General features: G+C 65.3%; 2 protein-coding genes across 3 annotated transcripts; both read left to right on the forward strand.

Moving 5' to 3' along the window:
• Positions 1 to 1,604: 1,604 nt before the first annotated feature.
• Positions 1,605 to 14,482, forward strand: LOC104009150 (uridine-cytidine kinase-like 1). Of its 2 annotated transcripts, none has more exons than XM_087774489.1 (14): positions 1,605 to 1,883; positions 2,301 to 2,407; positions 2,544 to 2,714; positions 3,283 to 3,354; positions 3,665 to 3,854; positions 3,964 to 4,025; positions 4,553 to 4,569; positions 5,348 to 5,446; positions 12,123 to 12,216; positions 12,328 to 12,390; positions 12,608 to 12,730; positions 12,808 to 12,915; positions 13,003 to 13,159; positions 13,323 to 14,482. In XM_087774489.1, exons 1-14 carry the CDS (start codon positions 1,610 to 1,612, stop codon positions 13,394 to 13,396), a joined length of 1,611 nt encoding a protein of 536 aa, XP_087630615.1. In that variant the 5' UTR covers positions 1,605 to 1,609; the 3' UTR covers positions 13,397 to 14,482. The 2 variants fall into 2 exon arrangements, with proteins under 2 accessions (XP_087630615.1, XP_087630616.1); XM_087774490.1 differs by having other exon boundaries at positions 2,544 to 2,669.
• An 817-nt stretch (positions 14,483 to 15,299) lies between these two features.
• On the forward strand, positions 15,300 to 17,510 carry DNAJC5G (DnaJ heat shock protein family (Hsp40) member C5 gamma). The gene is made up of 4 exons (XM_087774453.1): positions 15,300 to 15,501; positions 15,684 to 15,897; positions 16,033 to 16,177; positions 16,776 to 17,510. The coding sequence occupies exons 1-4, from the start codon at positions 15,389 to 15,391 to the stop codon at positions 16,856 to 16,858; spliced, it is 555 nt and encodes a 184-aa protein (XP_087630579.1). The 5' UTR covers positions 15,300 to 15,388; the 3' UTR covers positions 16,859 to 17,510.
• The last annotated feature ends 1,324 nt before the right edge of the window (positions 17,511 to 18,834 follow it).

Consider the following 18,834-nt stretch of genomic DNA (forward strand, 5'->3'; position numbering starts at 1 on the left):
AGGCCACCCAGTCCCACCCCTGCCATGGGCAGGGACATCTTCACCCAGACCAGGGTGCTCAGAGCCCCGTCCAACCTGGCCTTGAACGTGTCCAGGGATGGGCCATCTCCCACCGCTCTGGGCAACCTGGGCCAGGGCCTCACCGCCCTCAGTGTGAAAAAATTTTTCCTTGTATTCAGTCTAAATCTCTCCTCCTTCAGTTTAAAACCATTCCCCCTCGTCCTGTTGCAGCAGGCCTTGTTAAAAGGTCTGTCCCCATCTTTCTTGTAGGCCCCCTTTAAGCACTGAAAGTATTTAAGTATTGAAAGTCAGCACGGCTTCACCAAGGGGAGGTTGTGCCTGGCCAACCCGATCACCTCCTGCGATGAGACGACGGGCTGGGTGGAGGAGGGGAGCGTGGCGGACATCGCCTACCCAGACTTCAGCACGGCTTTTGACGCTGTGTTCCCTAAGATCCTCCTAGAGAAGCTGTGGAAGTGTGGGCCGGAGCAGACGGTGAGGTGCATTGAAGACTGGCTGCACGGCCAGGCCCAGAGGGTGGCGATCAGTGGCACAAAGTCTAGTTGGAGGCCAGTAACAACTGGGGTACCCCAGGGGTCGATACTGGGCCCAGCCCCGTTTAACGTCTTCATTAATGCTCTGGAGGATGGGGCAGAGCGTACCCTCAGCAAGTCTGCAGGTGGCACCGAGCTGGGAGGAGCAGCTGCGCACCAGAGGGTCGTGCTGCTCCGTAGTGCAGAGGGATCTGGACAGGCTGGAGAAACGGGCTGACAGGAACCTCACGAAGTTCAGCAGGGGGAAGTGCAAAGTCCTGCCCCTGGGGAGGAACAACTCCGTAGCACCAGACCACGCTGGGGGCCACCCAGTTGGAAGGCAGCTCAGCAGAAGAGGCCCCGGGGGTCCTGGTGGACACCAAGTTGACCATGAACCAGCAATGCGCCCTTGCCGCAAAGGAGACTAATGGAGTCCTGGACTGCATTAGGAAGAGTGTTGCCAGCAGGTGGAGGGAGGGGATCTTTACCCTCTGCTCGGCGCTGGTGAGGCCACCCCAGAGTGCTGGGGCCAGTGCTGGGCTCCCCAGTACAAGAGGGACACGGACAGACTGGAGAGAGTCCAGCGAGGGGCCACCAAGGTGCTGAGGGACTGGAGCATCTCTGCTGTGAGGAGAGGCTGAGGGAGCCGGGGCTGCTCGGCCTGGAGCAGAGGAGGCTCAGGGGGACGGCATCCATGGCTACAAATACCTGCAGGGAGGGTGCCAAGAGGACAGAGCCGGGCTCTTCCCAGTGGTGCCCTGTGCCAGGGCCAGGGGCCGTGGGCACAAACTGGGCCAGGGGAGGGTCCCTCTGGACGCCGGGACGCGCTCCGCAGTGCGGGGGTGCCGCGGGCACAGGCGGCCGGGGGCGGAGGTGGGGTCCCCGTCCCCGGTGGCTCCGGTCGTGGTGCCGGGCGGCGGCTCCCGGTGCCCCGGCGGGGGCGGGGGCCGCAGCGCGGGGCGCGGGGCGCGGGCGGGGCCGCGGGGGCCGCCGGGAGCCGCGCGCGCCTGTCCCGTCCCGTCCCGGCAGCCCCCGCGGCGCGGCCCGGCCCGCCCGGCCCGCGGCGGCGCGGGGAGATGGCGGCGGCGGGCGCGGAGGAGCGGTGGGGCGCGGCGGGCCCCGAGCGCGGCCCCGGCCCCGGCCCCGGCCCCGGCCCCGGCCCCGGCCCCGGCCCGCTGGGCTCGCTGCTGAGCCGGCTGCCGCTGGCGCCCTCGCCGCGGCGGCGAACCGCCAGCCAGTGCAAGCCGGAGCCGCCGCTGCTGCGCACCAGCAAGCGGACCATCTACACGGCCGGGCGGCCGCCCTGGTACAGCGAGACCGGCGCGCCCGTGGACGAGGCCTTCGTCATCGGTGAGCGGCGGACGGGGCCGGGGCCGGGAAGGGATGGAGCCAGAGCTGGAGCCGGGGCCGGGGAAGGGATGGAGCCGGGGCCGGGAAGGGATGGAGCCGGGGCTGGAGCCGGGGCCGGGGAAGGGATGGAGCCGGGGCCGGGGAAGGGATGGAGCCGGGGCCGGGGAAGGGATGGAGCCGGGGCCGGGAAGGGATGGAGCCAGAGCTGGAGCTGGGGCCGGGGAAGGGATGGAGCCGGGGCTGGAGCTGGAGCCAGAACCCGGGAAATGCTGGAGCCGGGCCCAGAGCCACGGCCGGGGAAGTGATGGGACCAGAGCCGGAGCTGGGACCGGGGCTGGAACCGGGGTGGAGCTGGGGAAATGACAGAGCTGTGGCTGGGCCATGGCCGCTGCGGTGCCGCCACCTGCTTGCCCCCAGGCCTGTGCGGTGGCAGCGCCTCGGGCAAGACGACAGTGGCGACGCGGATCATAGAGGCGCTGGACGTGCCCTGGGTCGTGCTGCTCTCCATGGACTCCTTCTACAAGGTGAGGGCCGGCGGGGTTGGCATGGTGCTGAGCAGTGACGGTGTCCGCGGGTTGGGGGTCCGGCGCGGTGCTGAGCGGTGACAGTGTCCGCGGGTCGGGGGTCTGGCGCGGTGCTGAGCGGTGACGGTGCCTGCAGGTGCTGGATGAGGGGCAGCAGGCGCTGGCGGCCCGCAGCGACTACAACTTCGACCACCCCGATGCCTTTGACTTCGAGCTGCTCGTCAGCGTTCTCCGCAAGCTCAAGAAGGGCAAGAGCGTGAAGGTGCCGGTCTACGACTTCACCACGCACAGCCGCCGCCGCGAGTGGGTGGGTGCCGCCGGGGAGCCGTGCCAGGCACTGGGAGGGCAGGCGGGCCAGGTGCTGTGGGGAGAGCCCCCGGGAAGGGGGGAGAGGCCTGTGGGGCAGGGGTAGGGAGTGCGGGGGCTGTGGGGCCGGGGAGGGCAAAGGAGGGAGGGGCTGGGGGCCATCAGGTGTGGGGGGTCGCTCTGGGGGGGGTGGGGGTGTAGAGGCAGGGAGGGGGCACGGAGAGGGATGTGGAAGCAGGGACCAGCGCAGAGTTCGGGCAGCAGCTGCAGCGCGGAGCATGAAGGAGTGCAGGGAGGATGGGGGCTGGGGAGAGGTGTTGGGCAGAGGTTTGTGGTTCCGGAGCAAGGCACTGGGTTCTGGGTCAATGCAGGGCTGGGGCATCGAGCGCAGGGGTGAGGAAAAGGGCCCTTAAAGGCTGGGTGATGTCGGGTGGCTGTGGGGGGTTCTGCCCATGGGTGGTGAGAGCACGGTGTGGGTCAGGGGTTGGGGCGCTGTCTGTGCCGAGCGTTGGCGTTGCTGCGGTGTGCGTGAGGGGGGTGGGATGAGTACGGCTCTTATTTGCCCACAGAAAACGGTGTATGGGGCCAACGTCATCGTGTTTGAAGGGATACTAGCTTTTGCGAACAAGGAGTTGCTGAAGGTATCGCTGCCTGATGTGGCTGGTGGCCCACCTTGGTGAGGGGCGCGGGAGGAGGCGTGCGGTGGTGTGCTGCGGGTGGGATGAGGCCCAGCCCTCGGTACCGCCGGGGCAGGGTGGTGGCCAGGGGCTGCAGAGGGAGAGGTCACCCACCGCTTGCTGGCAGAGCACCTCCGTGTCAGAGGCTTCAGGGGAGGCAGCGCTGGATGCCATCGCTGTGGGGGATCAGACCTGGCTGGGCTGTGGGCGAGGGGAACGAGGCAGGACTGATGGGGGGCTGCACAGGGGGTGCTCACCCCTCCCAGTTTTCCAGCTCCTAGACATGAAAGTGTTTGTGGACACGGACTCTGACATCCGGCTGGTGCGGCGGCTGCAACGCGACATCATGGAACGTGGGCGTGACATCGTGGGTGTCATCAAGCAATACAACAAGTTTGTGAAGCCGGCCTTCGAGCAGTACATCGAGCCCACCGTGCAGGTTGCCGACATTGTGGTGCCCAGGGGTGAGACTGCGCGGTGTTTGCCAGACCCGATCCGAGCATCGGGAGCGGGTGTCCTGGGTTGGGGTTTGGTCAGCGTGCATCTGACCCGGATTCTCCGCTCTCTTGTCAGGTGGGGAGAACTTTGTGGCCCTGGACCTCATTGTGCAGCACGTGCACAGCCAGCTGGAGAAGGTGAGGTGTGGGCTGATGGATCGCTGCTAGCGCAGGCGAGGAGGAGGAGGGTTCTGCACGTGGAGGAAAGGATGTGGCTGGTCACAGCCCTGTGCTCCTGGAGCACCCAGAGGCTCTTGGTGTCGCCTCTCCCTTCACAAAAGGTCTTAGCGCAGCTCTCGGAGCAGACAGAGCTGCGACGCGGGGGCTGGGGAAATGGAGATGGGTCTGGGCACGGCGCCCGCCCCGGCAGTGACGCCTGGCACTTGTGGTCTGGCCTGGCCTCATTTGCCTGCTGTCCCCCTCGGTCCCAGTCAGCCCTTCTGACCTCAGCCGTCCCCACCTCGCTCGCCCCTGGCTGCGCCCCGGCAGCCCGCCCTTGCCTCCCAGCTGTGGCCAGCGGTGGTTTTCCTGCTCTTGGTTTAGCCCCAGGAGAAGGGGTGGGAGCTGGACGGGGGCTGCCCGGTGGCTGTGCCTGGCCTCTGCAGTGACCGGGTGTCCTTTCTTTCCCCTTTTGCCATGCTGGATGACTCCGCTCTACCACCCAGCGTGAGATCACCGTCAGGTATGTGGGGACCCTGCCAGCCGCAGAGGGGCTGGTTCCTGGGCTGGGGGTGGAGGGCTGCCAGCACCCACTCTTCTCCAAGTCCTGCCTCTTCTCTGTCCCTGCTGGCCAAAGCTTTGCTGAGATGCCTGGGCGTAGCTGCTCTTCCTCGACTGCCGAGGTGGCTGCCCTGCAGGCAGCTTCTTGGGGGTTGTATCGCTGTGGCTGCAGGCTCCTGTGTAACCCATCCCATGGCAGCTACGCTTGACTCGTGTGACTGGCTCCCTGCGCTGCTCCTGTCCCTTCCTGGAGTATGGCTCCTGCCCTGAATGCTGGAGTGCCCCAGGCTGCTCCCTTCTGTGGGAGAAGTGCCCTGGACAGCCCTCCGTGTTCCCTGGCACACCGTGTAGGCAGCCTCAGTGGGACAGTCCTCGTACCTCAGTGCAACCCAGGCAGCCCTGTCCCAGGATGTGTAGCAAGGTCTTGCCCATGCAGAGCTGCTGCTCCCGCTCCCGGCGGAGGCTCGTGTGTGTGGAGGCAGCTGGATTTGTGGTCAGGGGAGGTTTGCCCCAGGTTTACGGGGTGGTACTGCTTTGGGATCTCGTACCTGGTGCCAGGTGTGGGGCTTTCCTAGGGATCAGGGCAGGAAGGCTTAGCGCTTTCTGGTGTCCAGCCTGTGCAGTGGGTTCTCCAGGAGGAGCCTTCCTTCCGTCGGGGGCCATGCCCTCCTCTGAGGGGGTCCAGCACGGTGGCTCTGTGCATGTGCTGTGCAGCTCTGATCACTGCTTCCTTGTTGCAGGGCAGCTCTGGCCTCTGCCCACCAAGGGCAGCCCCTGCCGAAGACGCTGAGCGTCCTGGAGAACACACCGCAGGTGCGAGGCATGCACACCATCATCAGGTAGGCGCCTGCCTCCCTCAGGATTTCTTCTGTCCCTCACAGAAGTGCTGTTCTGTAGGATCACGCTCCAAAACCTGGTGTGAGTTTTCCCTCCTCTGCCTTTAGGGCTTCAGACGTAGGTGTCGTCTTGGAGCAGGACTGCTGAACATAGCGGGCTCCAGCCTACAGGCACTTTTTTGGCAACAAGACCTTGGCACATCTGCCCTGGGGTGACTTTTGAGCCACAGGCAGGCTTTTCGTATGATGAGAGGAGACTGGTTAGCTCTTTCCTAGCTGAAGCACAGGCCTAGCAGCTGGTGGCCCGGGGTGAGGTGCCCTTGCTGCCTCTCTGCTGAGGCACTTGGTTTTAGAGCCAGCTTACAGAAGGGACCCAGGCTGCTGCTTCCATGACTTCATTGCTCACTTGATCTTTTCCTTCCCCACTGATGCTCCTTTTCTCCAGGTGACAGTAGTGTTAGCGAAAGGTCAAGAGCCAAATCCCATGGGACCACTAAGACGTTCCTTGTTACTGCGGTTGCAGGAGCTTGCAGCCTCTGTGTGCGTTTCTGTCGCTGGATTGTAAAACAGAAAGGGGACGCTGAGCTCAGCAGGGCTCTTCTGCGCCTGCGCACACTGTGGCTGGCTGCCGAAGCCCTGTGTTGTCATGAGGTTACGTTCTCCAAAACCAGATGCAGGCTGTGCACCTCCTTGTAGGAAGCGAGGTGTTCCTTCTCCAGGCTCCTCCCGCGACTCCTCCCCGTCGAAGCGCGGGCTCCAAAGGCAGCTCACAGCAGGAAAAAGCCAGGTGATGTGGCACCTTACGCGCACTGGGCAGAGACCTGTGCCGGTGTCTGAAGCCCACGTACCTCACCCCTAGGCTGTGGACTTCTAATAGTTCATCTGCTGTCCGTGCGCTCAGTGGTAGATGAAAGTGGAAGGGAGATCCTGGGGGAACGGCACCTCCAGAGGCTGAGTGTTGTGCGCTGGCAAAGGAGCAGTTTTCCCTTACCCGGGGTTGTGCAGGGAGAGAAGAATGCAAGTCTTTGTGCGGCAGCCGTCGCTCGCCTTCCTGTTCACAGGCTCTGGCACGGACCTTTGGCCTGCAGCTCCTCCTGTTGCCTGGGCAGAGCCACTGAACGTGAGCCTGGGCTGATCCGTTAGCAGTGCCAAGTGCCAGGTCTGACCAGCCCGCGTCCGGAAGGGACGGCACCGTGGGCAGGCACTAAATCCTCTCTCATCTGTAGCTGCTGTTCCCATCTTCCTCCTTGAAGTGCGCGTCCTTTTGCCTTGCCGGGAATGGCCTGTTGTGCCTCTGCCTTTACGCCACAAGCGTCTAATAACCTTAATCTGCTTAGACTTGGGAGTTTGTTCAGCTGCCCCGGGGAGGGAGGGGATCAAACTCGTGCAGGCTGTGGTTGGAGTCCAGCAGCGCCGCTGATCTCGGGTTACTGTAGCGGCGCTGTGCTTCTGGAGCCGGCCGGTGCGAGCGGCAGGGCTGCGGGAAGGCGGACTTTGCCTCTTCCAGATGGTAAATGCAAAACACCACATTTATGAGGGGCGTTGACTTGGCCTGTCAGCCACCCCCTCAAATCCTGCTGCAGCCCCAGAAAGCAAGGAAAGCTGAAGCAGTGCTGTTACTAAGATCGCTGAGCTGAGGAACTCTTCTGCTAAAAAGTCCCTGTATTCAGCAACAGCAAGGCAGCTTGTATTTCTGGTGGTTGTAGGTGATACTTGGCAGCACTCGTTTGCTTCTGCGTGACTTCAGCATGGTGTAGAACTGTTCATGGTCCTCATGTGTGACCTCCTGGGCTTCCCCCTGCTCCAGAGGCGCTGCTCCCCGCCTGCTGACGCTCTCCTGGGCTCCCTGGCGAGGTCCAGACTGGCAGGGCATTGAATCACGCCTTTTGCCAAGCTTCCCACACCTCGGTGCGTGCAGTTACTGTGTCTTGGCAAATCCAATCTCTCGTCTTCCTTCTGGCTGCTGCGGTGCTGTCGGCCCCTTTCCGCGGTGGCAGCCCTCGTGGAGTGCTGGTGCTCCCACCAGTACTGCCTTTCGGAGTGCCTTGGCACACCAAACCCGGCGTCTGTGGATGCGCCAGAGAGCTGTGAACCAGGATTTCCCTCCAGCCTCCCTTTTTCCATCCTGCATTCCCAGTGCGGCTCCCTTGGAGACAGCCTGTTGATCTCGGCTTGCCAGGCTGCTGCCGGCCAACGTTGTTTCCCTGTTGTTCAACACTGGAGGCCCTTCTGTGCTTCAGCCTTCTGTCTCTGAGGGCCCTCCTGGAAGATTATCTTGTGGCAGGAGATGAGCATCTCGCTGAGTATAGTCATGGCAAATTCAGGCTTGGCATCTTGGGGAGAAGTGGTTTCCAGAGTGATTTTCTGTTACTGTGGAGAGGCAGAAACTGAAAAATAGTCCTGCACTAGAGTAGCTGAATTATTTTATTCGTGATCAGGCTGAGGATGGACAGTGTAATAAGGGTCATATCTTCCAACTTATGAGACGCTTCGGTATCGGGTCCAGATCACCGGAGTCAATAGGAGCATTTCGTGCCACCCGTCAGGACTCTGCAGGGCCTGAACAGTCCCTTCTGCCCCCCAGCAGCCCTGAAGCATCTTGGGCTCTCTCTGCCGCAGGAGAACGGCAATTCCTTTCCACCGCTTGCTTCTTGGTACCCCCCCGCTCGTGGAAAGGCTCCGGGACATCCCCTGCGGCACAGCCTGTGGGTGGCGTGGGTCGCCTGCCTCTCTTAGCAAGCTTGCTCCGGCCCGAGCCTTTGGACTTTGTGCTCTGGCAGGACACGTCATCCTGCGCTGGAGCTGCCCTCGAGAAGCGTGTGGCTGTTGGTGCTTCGGTGAGAGGCAGAGCGAGGTGCTCCCTGCATGCCGGGAAGTTACTAATGCCGGAGGAGGTGCTTCAGACATGAAACCTGTCCGTGCTGAAGTTTCCCAGGGGCCCGAATGCGATGGCTGGCTTTCAGCTACAGACGCTCCTGTTCGTGAGCTAAGCTGACACCGTGCTCAGGCTCCCAGCCAGACGCTTGCTGGTTCCCGTCAGGCCACCCGGTGCTTTTCTGCCATCTCCTGCTGGGAGTGCCAGGGCTGATCGAGGTCCTCGGGAGCTGCTGGCTGCAGTGCTGCTGTGCCCAGCTGCAGGCTCCCGGCTTGCGGGGGTGTGCGCGCTGCCTGGGGTTCGGCTGCCCCCGCCGCCGAGGGGTGGGCAGCGCCTGGAGCGGCGCATGCCCTCGGGCTTTGCCTGGGCGATGGCAGGAGGGTCCGAGCCCGTGCTGTTGCGCAGCAGGGTGAGCAGGCCTGGCGTGTGGGTGGCCGTGTCCCCTTTGGGAGTGCATGGAGGCATGGCTGGAGCGATCCCGCTCTCTGACCGCTGCGGGGAGGGTCCCCCCCTGCTGCCAGGGGATGTCGGGGCTGCCCTCCCTTGCAGCACCCCTTCCCCCTTGCATCGTCAATGGTTGCTTGTCCCCTGGGTGAGGAGAAGTTTCTTGGTTGTCTTCACCTCTGCATGAAAAGGGAGGCACGCTGGGCCTTCACAGTGCAAGGACCGAGGATACTCCTCCCTCCCCGGCACTCCTTTCGGAAGCTGTGGAGGAACCTGCTGCTGCGGGAGCACCAATGGGCCTGTCGCACCCAGATCAGGGGCTGGCCGGGGCGGCCGACTGCCCCCACCCGCGGCGGAGCGGCCGTGGGGCCAACAGGGCCAGCGTGGGGCTCGTCGGGGGCGGCTGGCTGGGAGGCACTGCCCATGGAGCCAGGGCTGCTGCCGGGCCTGTGCGCCTGGAGCTCGGGCGGTGCTTCCGAAGCTGCCGTGGGCGAGCACGCGGGCGCAGCCCACCCGCGAGGGAGCGCCTGTGCCGAAAGCCCACGCTGAAGAGCTGTAGGCAGGGCGCCGCCTTCTTCCAGACCCAAACTGATTTTCTGACCTCTCTGGGAGTGCCCCGCTGCCCCCAGGCTCGTTGGAAATGTCCACGTTGGTTGGGTTTTCTGGTCGCTGCGGAGCTCTCGGGTGCGAGCTGCCCAGGGCTGGCCGCAAAAATATCTCAGGATAGTAGCGACTGTTTATCCTTCTCCTGAGCACTGTTGGCTGGGCTGTCTGTCATCGTGGTGAGATGTGAGAAGTGGCAGATGATGTCTTAAAATACAGAGTAAAAATATTCAGTATCCTTCTGCCTCTTGTGGACTGTTGCCAGTTCCACCTCCTCCATCTGGAAACTGGCAAATGTCTGTACGATTCCTTTGTTCCTTACACTCCCCAGAAAACACCGGGGGCACACGCAGGCCGCGCTGCTTTAGACAGAGGTCACAGAAGAGAAAAGGCCTTTCAGCTGCGTCTTGTTAACCACAGGCCTTCGGCCTCAGTCTGCCTCTTGGTTATGGTTCAGCCGGGGAGCCAGGAGCTTGGTCTTGACAGCTGCCCAGTGAAATGGCACTTACATTACTGCTACTTACTCCTTTGCCAAAGCAGCCACAGACGGTGGGAGCTATAGGTGGACATCAGTAGGTTCTTTATGGTCACGTTTTAAATGACAAGCGCATCTTAGATTCTCCTCCTTTTCCTGCTGCGTGACCTCTTGCTGTAGGTACTTTGCCTTCAGGCACTTGACACTGACGGTGCTGGGGGAGGAGCTGTTCTGCTCACCTGAAAATACCCTCTGAGTAACGTGGGACTGGGTCCCGCCTGTCGTTACGTGCTGTACACGCTCGTCTTACCGTGCTTTGAGAACTATGTGTTGCAGGAAGCGCAAGGTTTTGTGCAGCAGTTTCTTTTGTGGGACGAACAAGTTAAGACTACGACACGTATGTGTGCTGATGGTCAGAACGCTTCCAGCAAGAAAAGCCAGCCTCTTTCCCCCTCTGCCCCGGCACGGGGATTAGCGTGCGTGCACGTACAGTTGGCTTTACTCCTCCTGAGGGGGAAGGGGAGGTTTCCTGTGAATTGCAGTCCCATTGTGGTTTTATTCTCGTTTCTATTAATTTTATTTATTTTATTTCTTGCTGCCCTCAGCACTTCAGTGCTGTGATAGCACCAGGTATTTCAAAATCTGTCTGCTTCCCGGCAGTAGTTTATCTCTAACTTGGTACGTAGATGAGTTGAGAACATGTCCGATGTTTTCCCGTTGACGGTGTCAGGTAGCCCAGCTGCTCTGGGCCGTGGCGCAGTCCGGTCTCTTCCACGTTGAGGCGTTCCCAGAGCCGTCTGTCCTGCTGCGCTGTGGTCCGTCCTGGTTGTGCTCCTGCTCCACCTCATGCTCCCGTGGCAGGGCCCGTGCAAAACACGTGCCGCTTGCTCCTTAGTTTCTGTTGCCCCAAGAACCGATGGTGCTGCCTGACGTTCTGCTGCTCCCGCCCCCTGTTTTTCTCCTGGCTCGTTCCACGTAGTCAGCAGTTACGTCCTAAATCTCCAGCCCTGCAAATCCTCGGCAGGGATTCAGCAGCGATTAGAGGTCGTGCTCAGAGCGAGTAATGCTGCGCTTCCGCGCTTGCTTCTCGGGCACCTGCCTCATCTGCGTACAGGGTCAGGGTGTACATCTACACCAGGCTGCTCATGTTGCGCTCACTTATCTCCTTTCTGCTGTTGGCTTTACTCACTTTGCCAGTCTAGCTAGCCCACCACGCGGAGTCAGCTGAACTGTCCCAAAGAGGACAGCAGCATCGTGTGGCATCCTTTCACTTTATCCGATCTGCATGATCTGCTGCAGCCTTTACGTCCCCCTTCCAGGGGAACTGAACGTGTTTCTTGACCGTGTGGTCCTTTCTAGAGAACACCCTAGGTCTTCAGCAAGCCCTGAAACATCAGTGCTTACTGTGTCCCTTCCCTGAGAGCGTCCAGGCTCCCACGGACTGCTCTCTGTTTGTGCCGGCCTTCCTCCAGAGCCCTGTTTGTCATCTGCGGGGTGGAGCAGGGACTCTGTTCATCTCATAGAATCACAGAATCGTTAGGGTTGGAAAAGACCTTTGAGATCATCGAGTCCAACCGTTAACCCAGCGCTGCCAAGGCCACCACTAAACCATGTCCCCAAGCACCACATCTCCCTGGCTTTTAAATCCCCCCAGCGATGGGGACTCAGCCCCTGCCCCGGGCAGCCTGGGCCAGGGCCTGACAGCCCTTTGGGGGAAGGAGTTTTCCCAATATCCAACCTAACCCTGCCCTGGCGCAGCTTGAGGCCGTTCCCTCTCGTCCCAGCGCTTGTTCCTGGGGAGAAGAGACCGACCCCCCCGGCTCCAGCCTCCTTTCAGGCAGCTGCAGAGCGCGATGAGGGCTCCCCTCAGCCTCCTCTTCTCCAGGCTGAGCCCCCCCAGCTCCCCCAGCCGCTCCTCCCCAGCCTTGGGCTCCAGCCCCTGCCCCAGCCTCGCTGCCCTGCTCTGGCCACGCTCCAGCCCCTCCACGGCCGCCTTGGGGTGAGGGGCCCAGCGCTGAGCACAGCATTCGAGGGGCGGCCTCCCCAGTGCCCAGCACAGGGGGACGATCCCTGCCCTGCTCCTGCTGGCCACACCATTCCTGACACAAGCCAGGATGCCACTGGCCCTCTTGGCCACCTGGGCACACTGCTGGCTCATGTTCAGCGGCTGTTGACCAGCACCCCCAGGCCCTTTCCCGCCGGGCAGCTCCCAGCCGCTCCTCCCCACGCCTGCAGCGGTGCCTGGGGTGGTTGTGTCTCACGCGGGTGTCCTCCCTCAACAGGAACAAGGACACAACCAGGGACGAATTCATCTTCTACTCCAAGCGCCTGATGAGGCTGTTGATTGAACATGCCCTCTCCTTCCTGCCACTGAAGGTGCGCGACCGCTCCTCTGGTGCGGCCACAGCCATGCCTCCCCCTCCTGAGCCCCCAGGCCGTGCGGGGGCCCGGCTTCATCCGCGCTGCCTTCTCCTCCCCTTTCTGCAGTCTGTCACTGTGGAGACGCCCCAGGGGACAACATACGAAGGAAAGCGCTTCCACAGGCAGAGGGTGAGACGTTCTCCTGGCCCCTTTCTCCCCACAAGCACACAGCTGCCCCATCTTGGATTGGCGCGGACTGGGAAAACCTGGTGGCTCCTGGGGTCCGTCCCTGTGCAGGCGAGCTGCTCGGCAGGGCTTGTTCCCCGCTCCTGTGGTGCCAGAGCCACGGGAGCTCACCGGAGCGGCTGCTTCCCCTGCGCAGCACGTGTTCCCGTCCCTTCCCCAGATCACGGGTGTGTCCATCCTGCGAGCAGGGGAGACCATGGAGCAGGCCCTCACTGCGGTGTGCAAGGACATCCGCCTGGGCAAGATCCTGATCCAGACCAACCACGACACGGGGGAGCCCGAGGTGAGTGGCGCCCACTGCCCTGGCCCAGAGCCCCCCGGCAGCGTGGGATGGGTGACCGCCTCTCCTTCCCTCCTCAGCTCCACTACCTGCGCCTTCCCAAGGAGATCAGCGAGGACTACGTCATCCTCATGGACAGCACCGTGTCCACGGGAGCCGCAGCCATGATGGCAGTGCGCGTCCTGCTGGTGAGGGGCTGGGGACAGCAGGGTGTGGGGCGGGGGCGTGCGGCCCTCCTGGTGCTGGCCGGGCTCTCACGGCTCTGCGTGCTGCAGGACCATGACGTGCAGGAGGACAGGATCTTCCTGCTGTCGCTGCTGATGGCGGAGATGGGGGTGCACTCCGTGGCCTACGCCTTTCCCCGCGTCCGCATCATCACCACTGCTGTGGACAAGAGGATCAACGAGGAGTTCCACATCATCCCGGGCATCGGTGAGGGCAGACAAGGGTGTGCTGTGCCTCGCGGGCCGGGCCCCCAGCCCCTCGCCTCGGCAGCCCGGGGGGGTGTCCCCTGGCCACGCTGAGGGGGCTCGGGGGGGGGAATTGGGACGGGGACGGTGCTGCCATCGCCTCACTCTGTCCTCTTGTCCTTCAGGTAACTTTGGGGACAGGTACTTCGGCACTGATGGCCCCTCTGCCTGGTGTGAGAGCGATGGCATGGACTGCTGAGCTGGCTGGCCATGGGGCCGCCAGCCGGGCTGGCCGTGGGGCCGGCCCCCTGCCTCTGCCCCCAGGAGGGGCTCCAAGCTGCCAGCCTGTGCCCACCCACCCACAGCCCCAGCCCTGCCAGCCCCCGGCTCTCCTGCCCCGTAGGATGAGCCCCTCGCTGCCAGCCTCTCCCTCCACCCCGCAGGAGCAGCCCTGTGGGGGCCGATCCTCCCCTCCGAGGAGGGAGGGCGGGCAGGATGGCATCTCCAGCGGCCCCTGGGGCGAGGAGGGTGTTCCTCGCCCCCCAGGACCTGCCTCTGCACCCCGGCCCGGCTGTGCCTGCGGGAGGGAGCGGTGGTCTCCCTGCGACCCGTGCCTGAGGGGCTGGTCACCCTCTTCCCTGGGGAGGAGGGGGACGGGATCTGGTCCCCTTGAGGCTTCCTCCGGGCCCGGGCTGGGTGCCCGGCAGGCTCCCTTGCTGGAATCTGTATTTATTTGTATTTATTTTGAGCAGCTGCCCACCTGGCTCTCCAGCGGGGCAGGCCAGCTACTTGAAAAACATCAGGGATTGGGGATCTCCTCAAGGAACCACCTTGTCCCCACCGATCTGAGACTCCATCCCCTCCCTGCCCTGGTCCCGCGCGGGCTCCAGGCTGGCCCACGGCACCAGGAGGGCGGGGGCGGCCTTCGCCCCGCGCTGGCAGCAGGGTTTGATATTCAAACGCTCTCCCGCTGCCTTCCCAGCGCCCGGGCAGCTGGGGCTGTCCGGCTCCGCGGGGGCCATGCCCAGGGCCCAGCCCGTCCCCGCGGGCTCCACGGTGCCCGGTGTCCCGGGGGGGGCAAGGGAGGCTGGCTCGGCCACGGCCTGCGCTGCCCTCGCCACTCTTGTTCAGGTTCTTTGCAAGGGCAGCAGTGGCCTCGCGTCCCCCTCGGAGGCAGCAGGAGCGGCTCCGGAGCGGGGTCTGTCTGCTTGGGGGTCCGGGGCCTGGCCCCTGCCCCCGCTTTGCTGGCTGCAGAGGCTCCGCTGTGCCCCCAGCCCCGGGGCGCTGCCCCCTCCCCGCTGCCCCGGCTGCCTTCGTTTTGTACCCCAATAAAGGAGCAGCGTGACCCCCAGTCTGCTGCCTGCTGCGGGCCGGGGACACTGCCCACCCGCGGGGCGGGCGCCGGGGCTGTGATGGGGGTGCCGCCGCGTACCGGGGTGGGTGAGGGGTGTCACCGTGTGTGGGGTGTGTGACGGGGCTGCTGCTGTATGGGGTGTGTGATGGGGTGTCACTGTGTGCAGGGGTGCTGCCGTACGGGGTGTGTGATGGGGCGCGTTGGGGTGTCACCGTGTGCGGGGGGCTGTCGCTGTGCCGGGCTGTGTGACGGCACTGTCACCATGCGGGGTGTGTGATGGTGACGGGGTGTGTTGGGGTGTCACTGTGTGTGGGGGGGTGCCGCTGTGCAGGGTGTGTGACAGGGCTGTCACTGTGTGCGGGGTGTGTGCCAGGGCTGTCACCGTGCAGGGTGTGTTGGGGTGTCACTGTGTGTGTGTGGATGCCGCTGTGCCGGGCTGTGTGATGGGGCTGTCACCGTGCAGGCTGTGTGCCGGGGGTGCTGGGGTGTGTTGGGGTGTCACCATGTGCGGGGGGGGTGCCGCTGTGCAGGGTGTGTGATGGGGCTGTCACCGTGTGCGGGGTGTGTGCCGGGGTGTGTCGGGGTGTCGCCGTGTGCGGGGTCTGTCACCGTGCAGGGGGGGTGCCGGGGTGTGCTGGGCTGTCGCCGTGCGGGCTGGGTGCCGGGGGTGCCGGGGTGTCGCCGTGTGCGGGGGGCTGTGGCCGTGCGGGCTGGGTGCCGGGCTGTGTTAGGGGGGTGCCGGGCTGCCGCCGGGGCCGGGGCCGGGGCCGGGGCCGGGGCGCGCAGAGGCCGCGGTCCCGGCGCCTGCGCAGAGCGGCGGCGGGCGCGGGCCGGGGCGGGCGCTGGCTCCGGTTCCGGCCCCGTCCCCGTCCCCGTCCGCCCCGGGGCGCGGGCGCCATGGCGGAGCGCGGGCGGCCGCAGCGGAAGCTGTCGCGGGTCGGGGAGAGCCTCTACCGCGTCCTGGGCCTGCAGAAGGGCAGCTCCCCCGAGGAGATCAAGAAGGCCTACCGGTACGGCGGAGCGGGGGGGCGGCCCGCGGCGGGGCGGGGGCCGGGGCGGGCCGAGGGGTCCCGGGCCGGGGGTGAGGCCGGGGGGCGGCCCCGGAGCCGGGCGGGGGGGGCCGGTCCCGGGGGGCCCGGGCGTGCGGGGCCGGTGCCGGGCCCGGGCCCGTCCTACCCGCGGTGCCCCGTAGGAAGCTGGCACTCAAGTACCACCCGGACAAGAACCCCGACGACCCGGCGGCAGCCGAGCGCTTCAAGGAGATCAACAGCGCCCACGCCACGCTGAGCGACGAGGACAAGCGCCGTCTCTACGACCAGTACGGCTCCCTGGGGCTCTACGTGGCCGAGCAGTTCGGCGACGATGCCGTCAAGCATTACTTCCTCATGTCCAAGTGGTGGTTCCAGGTGAGCCCTGCCCCGCCGCCGCGGCCCTGCGCAGCCCGTCCTCCGTGCGGGGCGTTGCCGCGGCCGCTGGGACGGAGGCCCGGCTGCCGGTGGGGCTCGGGTGGTCTCACGGGGCTGCCGTCCCCTCCTCTGCAGGCCCTGGTTTTGTGCTGTGGCGCTTTGACCTGCTGCTGCTGCTGCTGTTTCTGCTTCTTCTGCTGCGGGACATGCTGCCCGCCAAAGGAGGACGAGTCCTACAAGTACGTCGACCCCAAGGACCTGGAGGCACAGATGGGCGCAGGTGAGTCAAGCTGTCTGTCTGTCTCGAGCCCCAGCGGCTGAGACCACCTGGCTTTGTCTCGTGTGGGGCTCTGGGGGGCTCCCCCCATCCCACCTCGCGTGGGGATTGGAGCTCTGGCTTGAGGCTCAGGTCTGACTTGGCCGCATCTCTTGCCTAACAGCCAGCCCTCGGGGTTTTCCTGTCCGGACCGGGGCTGGTGACGGCGGTGGAGGGAACCACCGCCCAGGCCGTGGGGATGCCTTCTCCTTCCTCATTTTCCCCTGGGCAAGGGCTCCCTGAAGCCCCTGTAAGGGTCTGTGGTCGCGAGACGCTTGGGCCCGTGCACTCCTGGGGAGGGAGCGTAGGGTGAGCAGCTGTGCTCCAGGCTGGCTTTGTTCCCTGGGTACTGGCCATACTGGTGTCTACAGGGACTGCCACTGGGTCACTTCTGCAGGTTTCGGTGGGGTAGGGGGCACTGCTGCATGGCTGTGTGCTGGCTAGAGGCTTGGGAGCCTTGGTCTGCGGGAGCCTTCATGGGGGTGTTGGGACGTCCCAGATACCTGCTCGCTGGCACCACGAGACAGGGCTGAGCCGCTGATTGGCAGCTCTTCTTTTCCAGATGCGCAGATACCTGTTGTGGCGCAGCCCCCGCCTGCCAGCGCGGAGCCCTTGCCAGCTGTCAGCACCAGGACCGAGGCCTGAGGCTGGCATCAGCCCCGCCGGCTCCCCCAGGACTCCGGGCAGGGATCCTCCTTTGGGACTGTCACTTTCCGGGACCCCGGTCATGCCACCCGGGGTGGCTCTCCAGCCTCAGGGTGGCTAGAATCTCAGGTTAATTTGGCCAGCATCAACGCAGAGGCTCTTCTGCCCCTGCTCAAGCTCCAGGGCGCTGCCCCTGTCTCCCAGCAGTGGTGGTGGAGGTGGCCTGGAGCCCACGCTGCTGCACCCCATCCCCAGTGCCTCGCCTGCTGCTGTGCCCCTGCCCGGCCCTGGGCGCCGGCAGCCGGCCCGAGCAGCCACAAGCGGAGACCTCTCCAGGCCAGGCTCTGGAGCTTGCGAGAGGTAGCCGAGCGTGTCCGAGACCGTTAGCACTGTAACCTCTGGGGCCGGGCTCAGCCTGCTGCCTGCCCTCACAGGGACCCTCCTGCTGGGTGCCAGGTGCCAAATGCTGCTCGTGGGGTTGGGGTGCCACCTTCCGTACCCCCTTCCTCTCTGCCCTGCCGCAGCCCCGGCGCACTGGCTGCACCCCACGCTCGCTGCTGCTGGCAGGCTCCCTGCAGGGCTGGGCCCAGTACAGGCACTTTCCTTGGGTTTGTATGTTTTATGGGCACCATTAAAGGATGACAGGAGGGGAGCGCGTTTCTGTGTGGTCTCTGTCTCGTCAGGGGCCGCCTGAACCCTCTGCAGCGGGACGTGCCTCTGCGCGGCCCTGCCCTGCGCTGGGGGGGGCCGCGGCTGTGGGTCCTGCAGCGGTGCTGGGCTGAGCAGGGTGTGGAGTAGGCAGGTTGTGTCCCAAGTGTTGTGGCGCGGGGGGTGCTTTCTCGCAGGGGTGGACGTCACTCTGTCTCCTGTCACCTTCCTGGGACAGCTCTGTGTCCCCCAGCCAGCGCTGCCTCCTGCGGGACCGTGCTTTTCCCCTTCCTTGCTGCTGCAGTGTGCAGGGCAGCAGCAGCCTGGCCAGGCACCCGGGTCCCACTGGGGCGTCCGCAGGGACTGTCCCCGCTCCTACTGCTGCTGACGTGCTGTGTGGCACCGTCCCCGTCTCCCTGCGGCCCCGTGGGGGACGGCCGCCCTGGGCAGGAGCAGCGGTGCTGCGGCGGTGTGGCTCGCGCTGGCCCTGGGGCTCTTTCCACTGCGCGTGCCAGCCGAGGGCTCGGTGCACGCGTCCTGCGCGCCGTGCTGCCCGGAGCCCTGCTCCCCGCCCAGGCTGCCCACTCCTGCCCTGCTTTCCCGGGAGCTGTGGCCCTGCTGTGGGGCAGGGCTGGACGGTGCTGCCCCATCGTCCCGGGGGAGCGAGGGGCAAGGGGGACAGAGCAAACCCTTGGCCCTGAGCGAGCCCTTGGCCCTGAGCGAGCCCTTGGCCCTTCCCTCCCACTCCCCCGGGCAGCAGCCTCTGCCTGCAGCTGCACGGGCTCTGTCTCACCCCCTAAATATAGCCGGAGTGGCGGGGCGAGTGGCGGGACGCGGGTGTTCCTGGCACCGTCCCTCCCGGGCGCCCTTCCACGCTGCTGTTGGGGGGCACTGGCGCTGGACAGGGTCGGTGGGGCCTGGGGGACCCCGGCCCGTGCCCGGCCCCGCTGCCTGCAGGGGAGAGCAGGCACCTCCCGGCCGCTCTGCCCTCCCGGGCCCTGCTCGCTGCCGGTGCCGGGCGCCCCACGCCAGCCCGCCCCAGCCGCCCGGGTCCGGCGGGACGGGCCCAGCCCCTCGTCCTCCCCGGGCAGGAGGCGGCGGGGAGCCCCGGGGGGGAGCGGGGCTCTGCCCAGGCCGCGGGCTCGGGGCTGGGTTGGGGTGGGACGGGCACGGCGCGGGGGTCTGCCCGGGGCGAGCGGAGTGCGGCTCAGCCCCCGCTGCCTTCCCGGGGCTGCCGGGCCGGGGGTGAGCCGGTCCCGGGGGTAAGCTGGGCCGGGGGTGAGCCGGTCCCGGTGAGGCAGCCGGTCCCCGGGGGTGAGCCGATCCCC

This window comes from Nipponia nippon, unplaced genomic scaffold, assembly GCF_047370975.1.
Source record: "Nipponia nippon isolate SJK-2023a ecotype South Korea unplaced genomic scaffold, ASM4737097v1 scaffold_4, whole genome shotgun sequence".
Classification (NCBI taxonomy): Eukaryota; Metazoa; Chordata; class Aves; order Pelecaniformes; family Threskiornithidae; genus Nipponia; species Nipponia nippon.

Bases quoted from the DNA above. Each gene is read 5' to 3' on its own strand.
- LOC104009150 (XM_087774489.1), top strand. From the start codon at position 1,610: ATGGCGGCGGCGGGCGCGGAGGAGCGGTGGGGCGCGGCGGGCCCCGAG. The intron at 3,855-3,963 runs GTGAGACTGCGC...CTCTCTTGTCAG, and splicing joins CGACATTGTGGTGCCCAGGG to GTGGGGAGAACTTTGTGGCC. The intron at 12,916-13,002 runs GTGAGGGGCTGG...TGCGTGCTGCAG, and splicing joins TGGCAGTGCGCGTCCTGCTG to GACCATGACGTGCAGGAGGA.
- DNAJC5G (XM_087774453.1), top strand. From the start codon at position 15,389: ATGGCGGAGCGCGGGCGGCCGCAGCGGAAGCTGTCGCGGGTCGGGGAG. The intron at 15,502-15,683 runs GTACGGCGGAGC...GGTGCCCCGTAG, and splicing joins GAGATCAAGAAGGCCTACCG to GAAGCTGGCACTCAAGTACC. The intron at 16,178-16,775 runs GTGAGTCAAGCT...CTTCTTTTCCAG, and splicing joins GGAGGCACAGATGGGCGCAG to ATGCGCAGATACCTGTTGTG.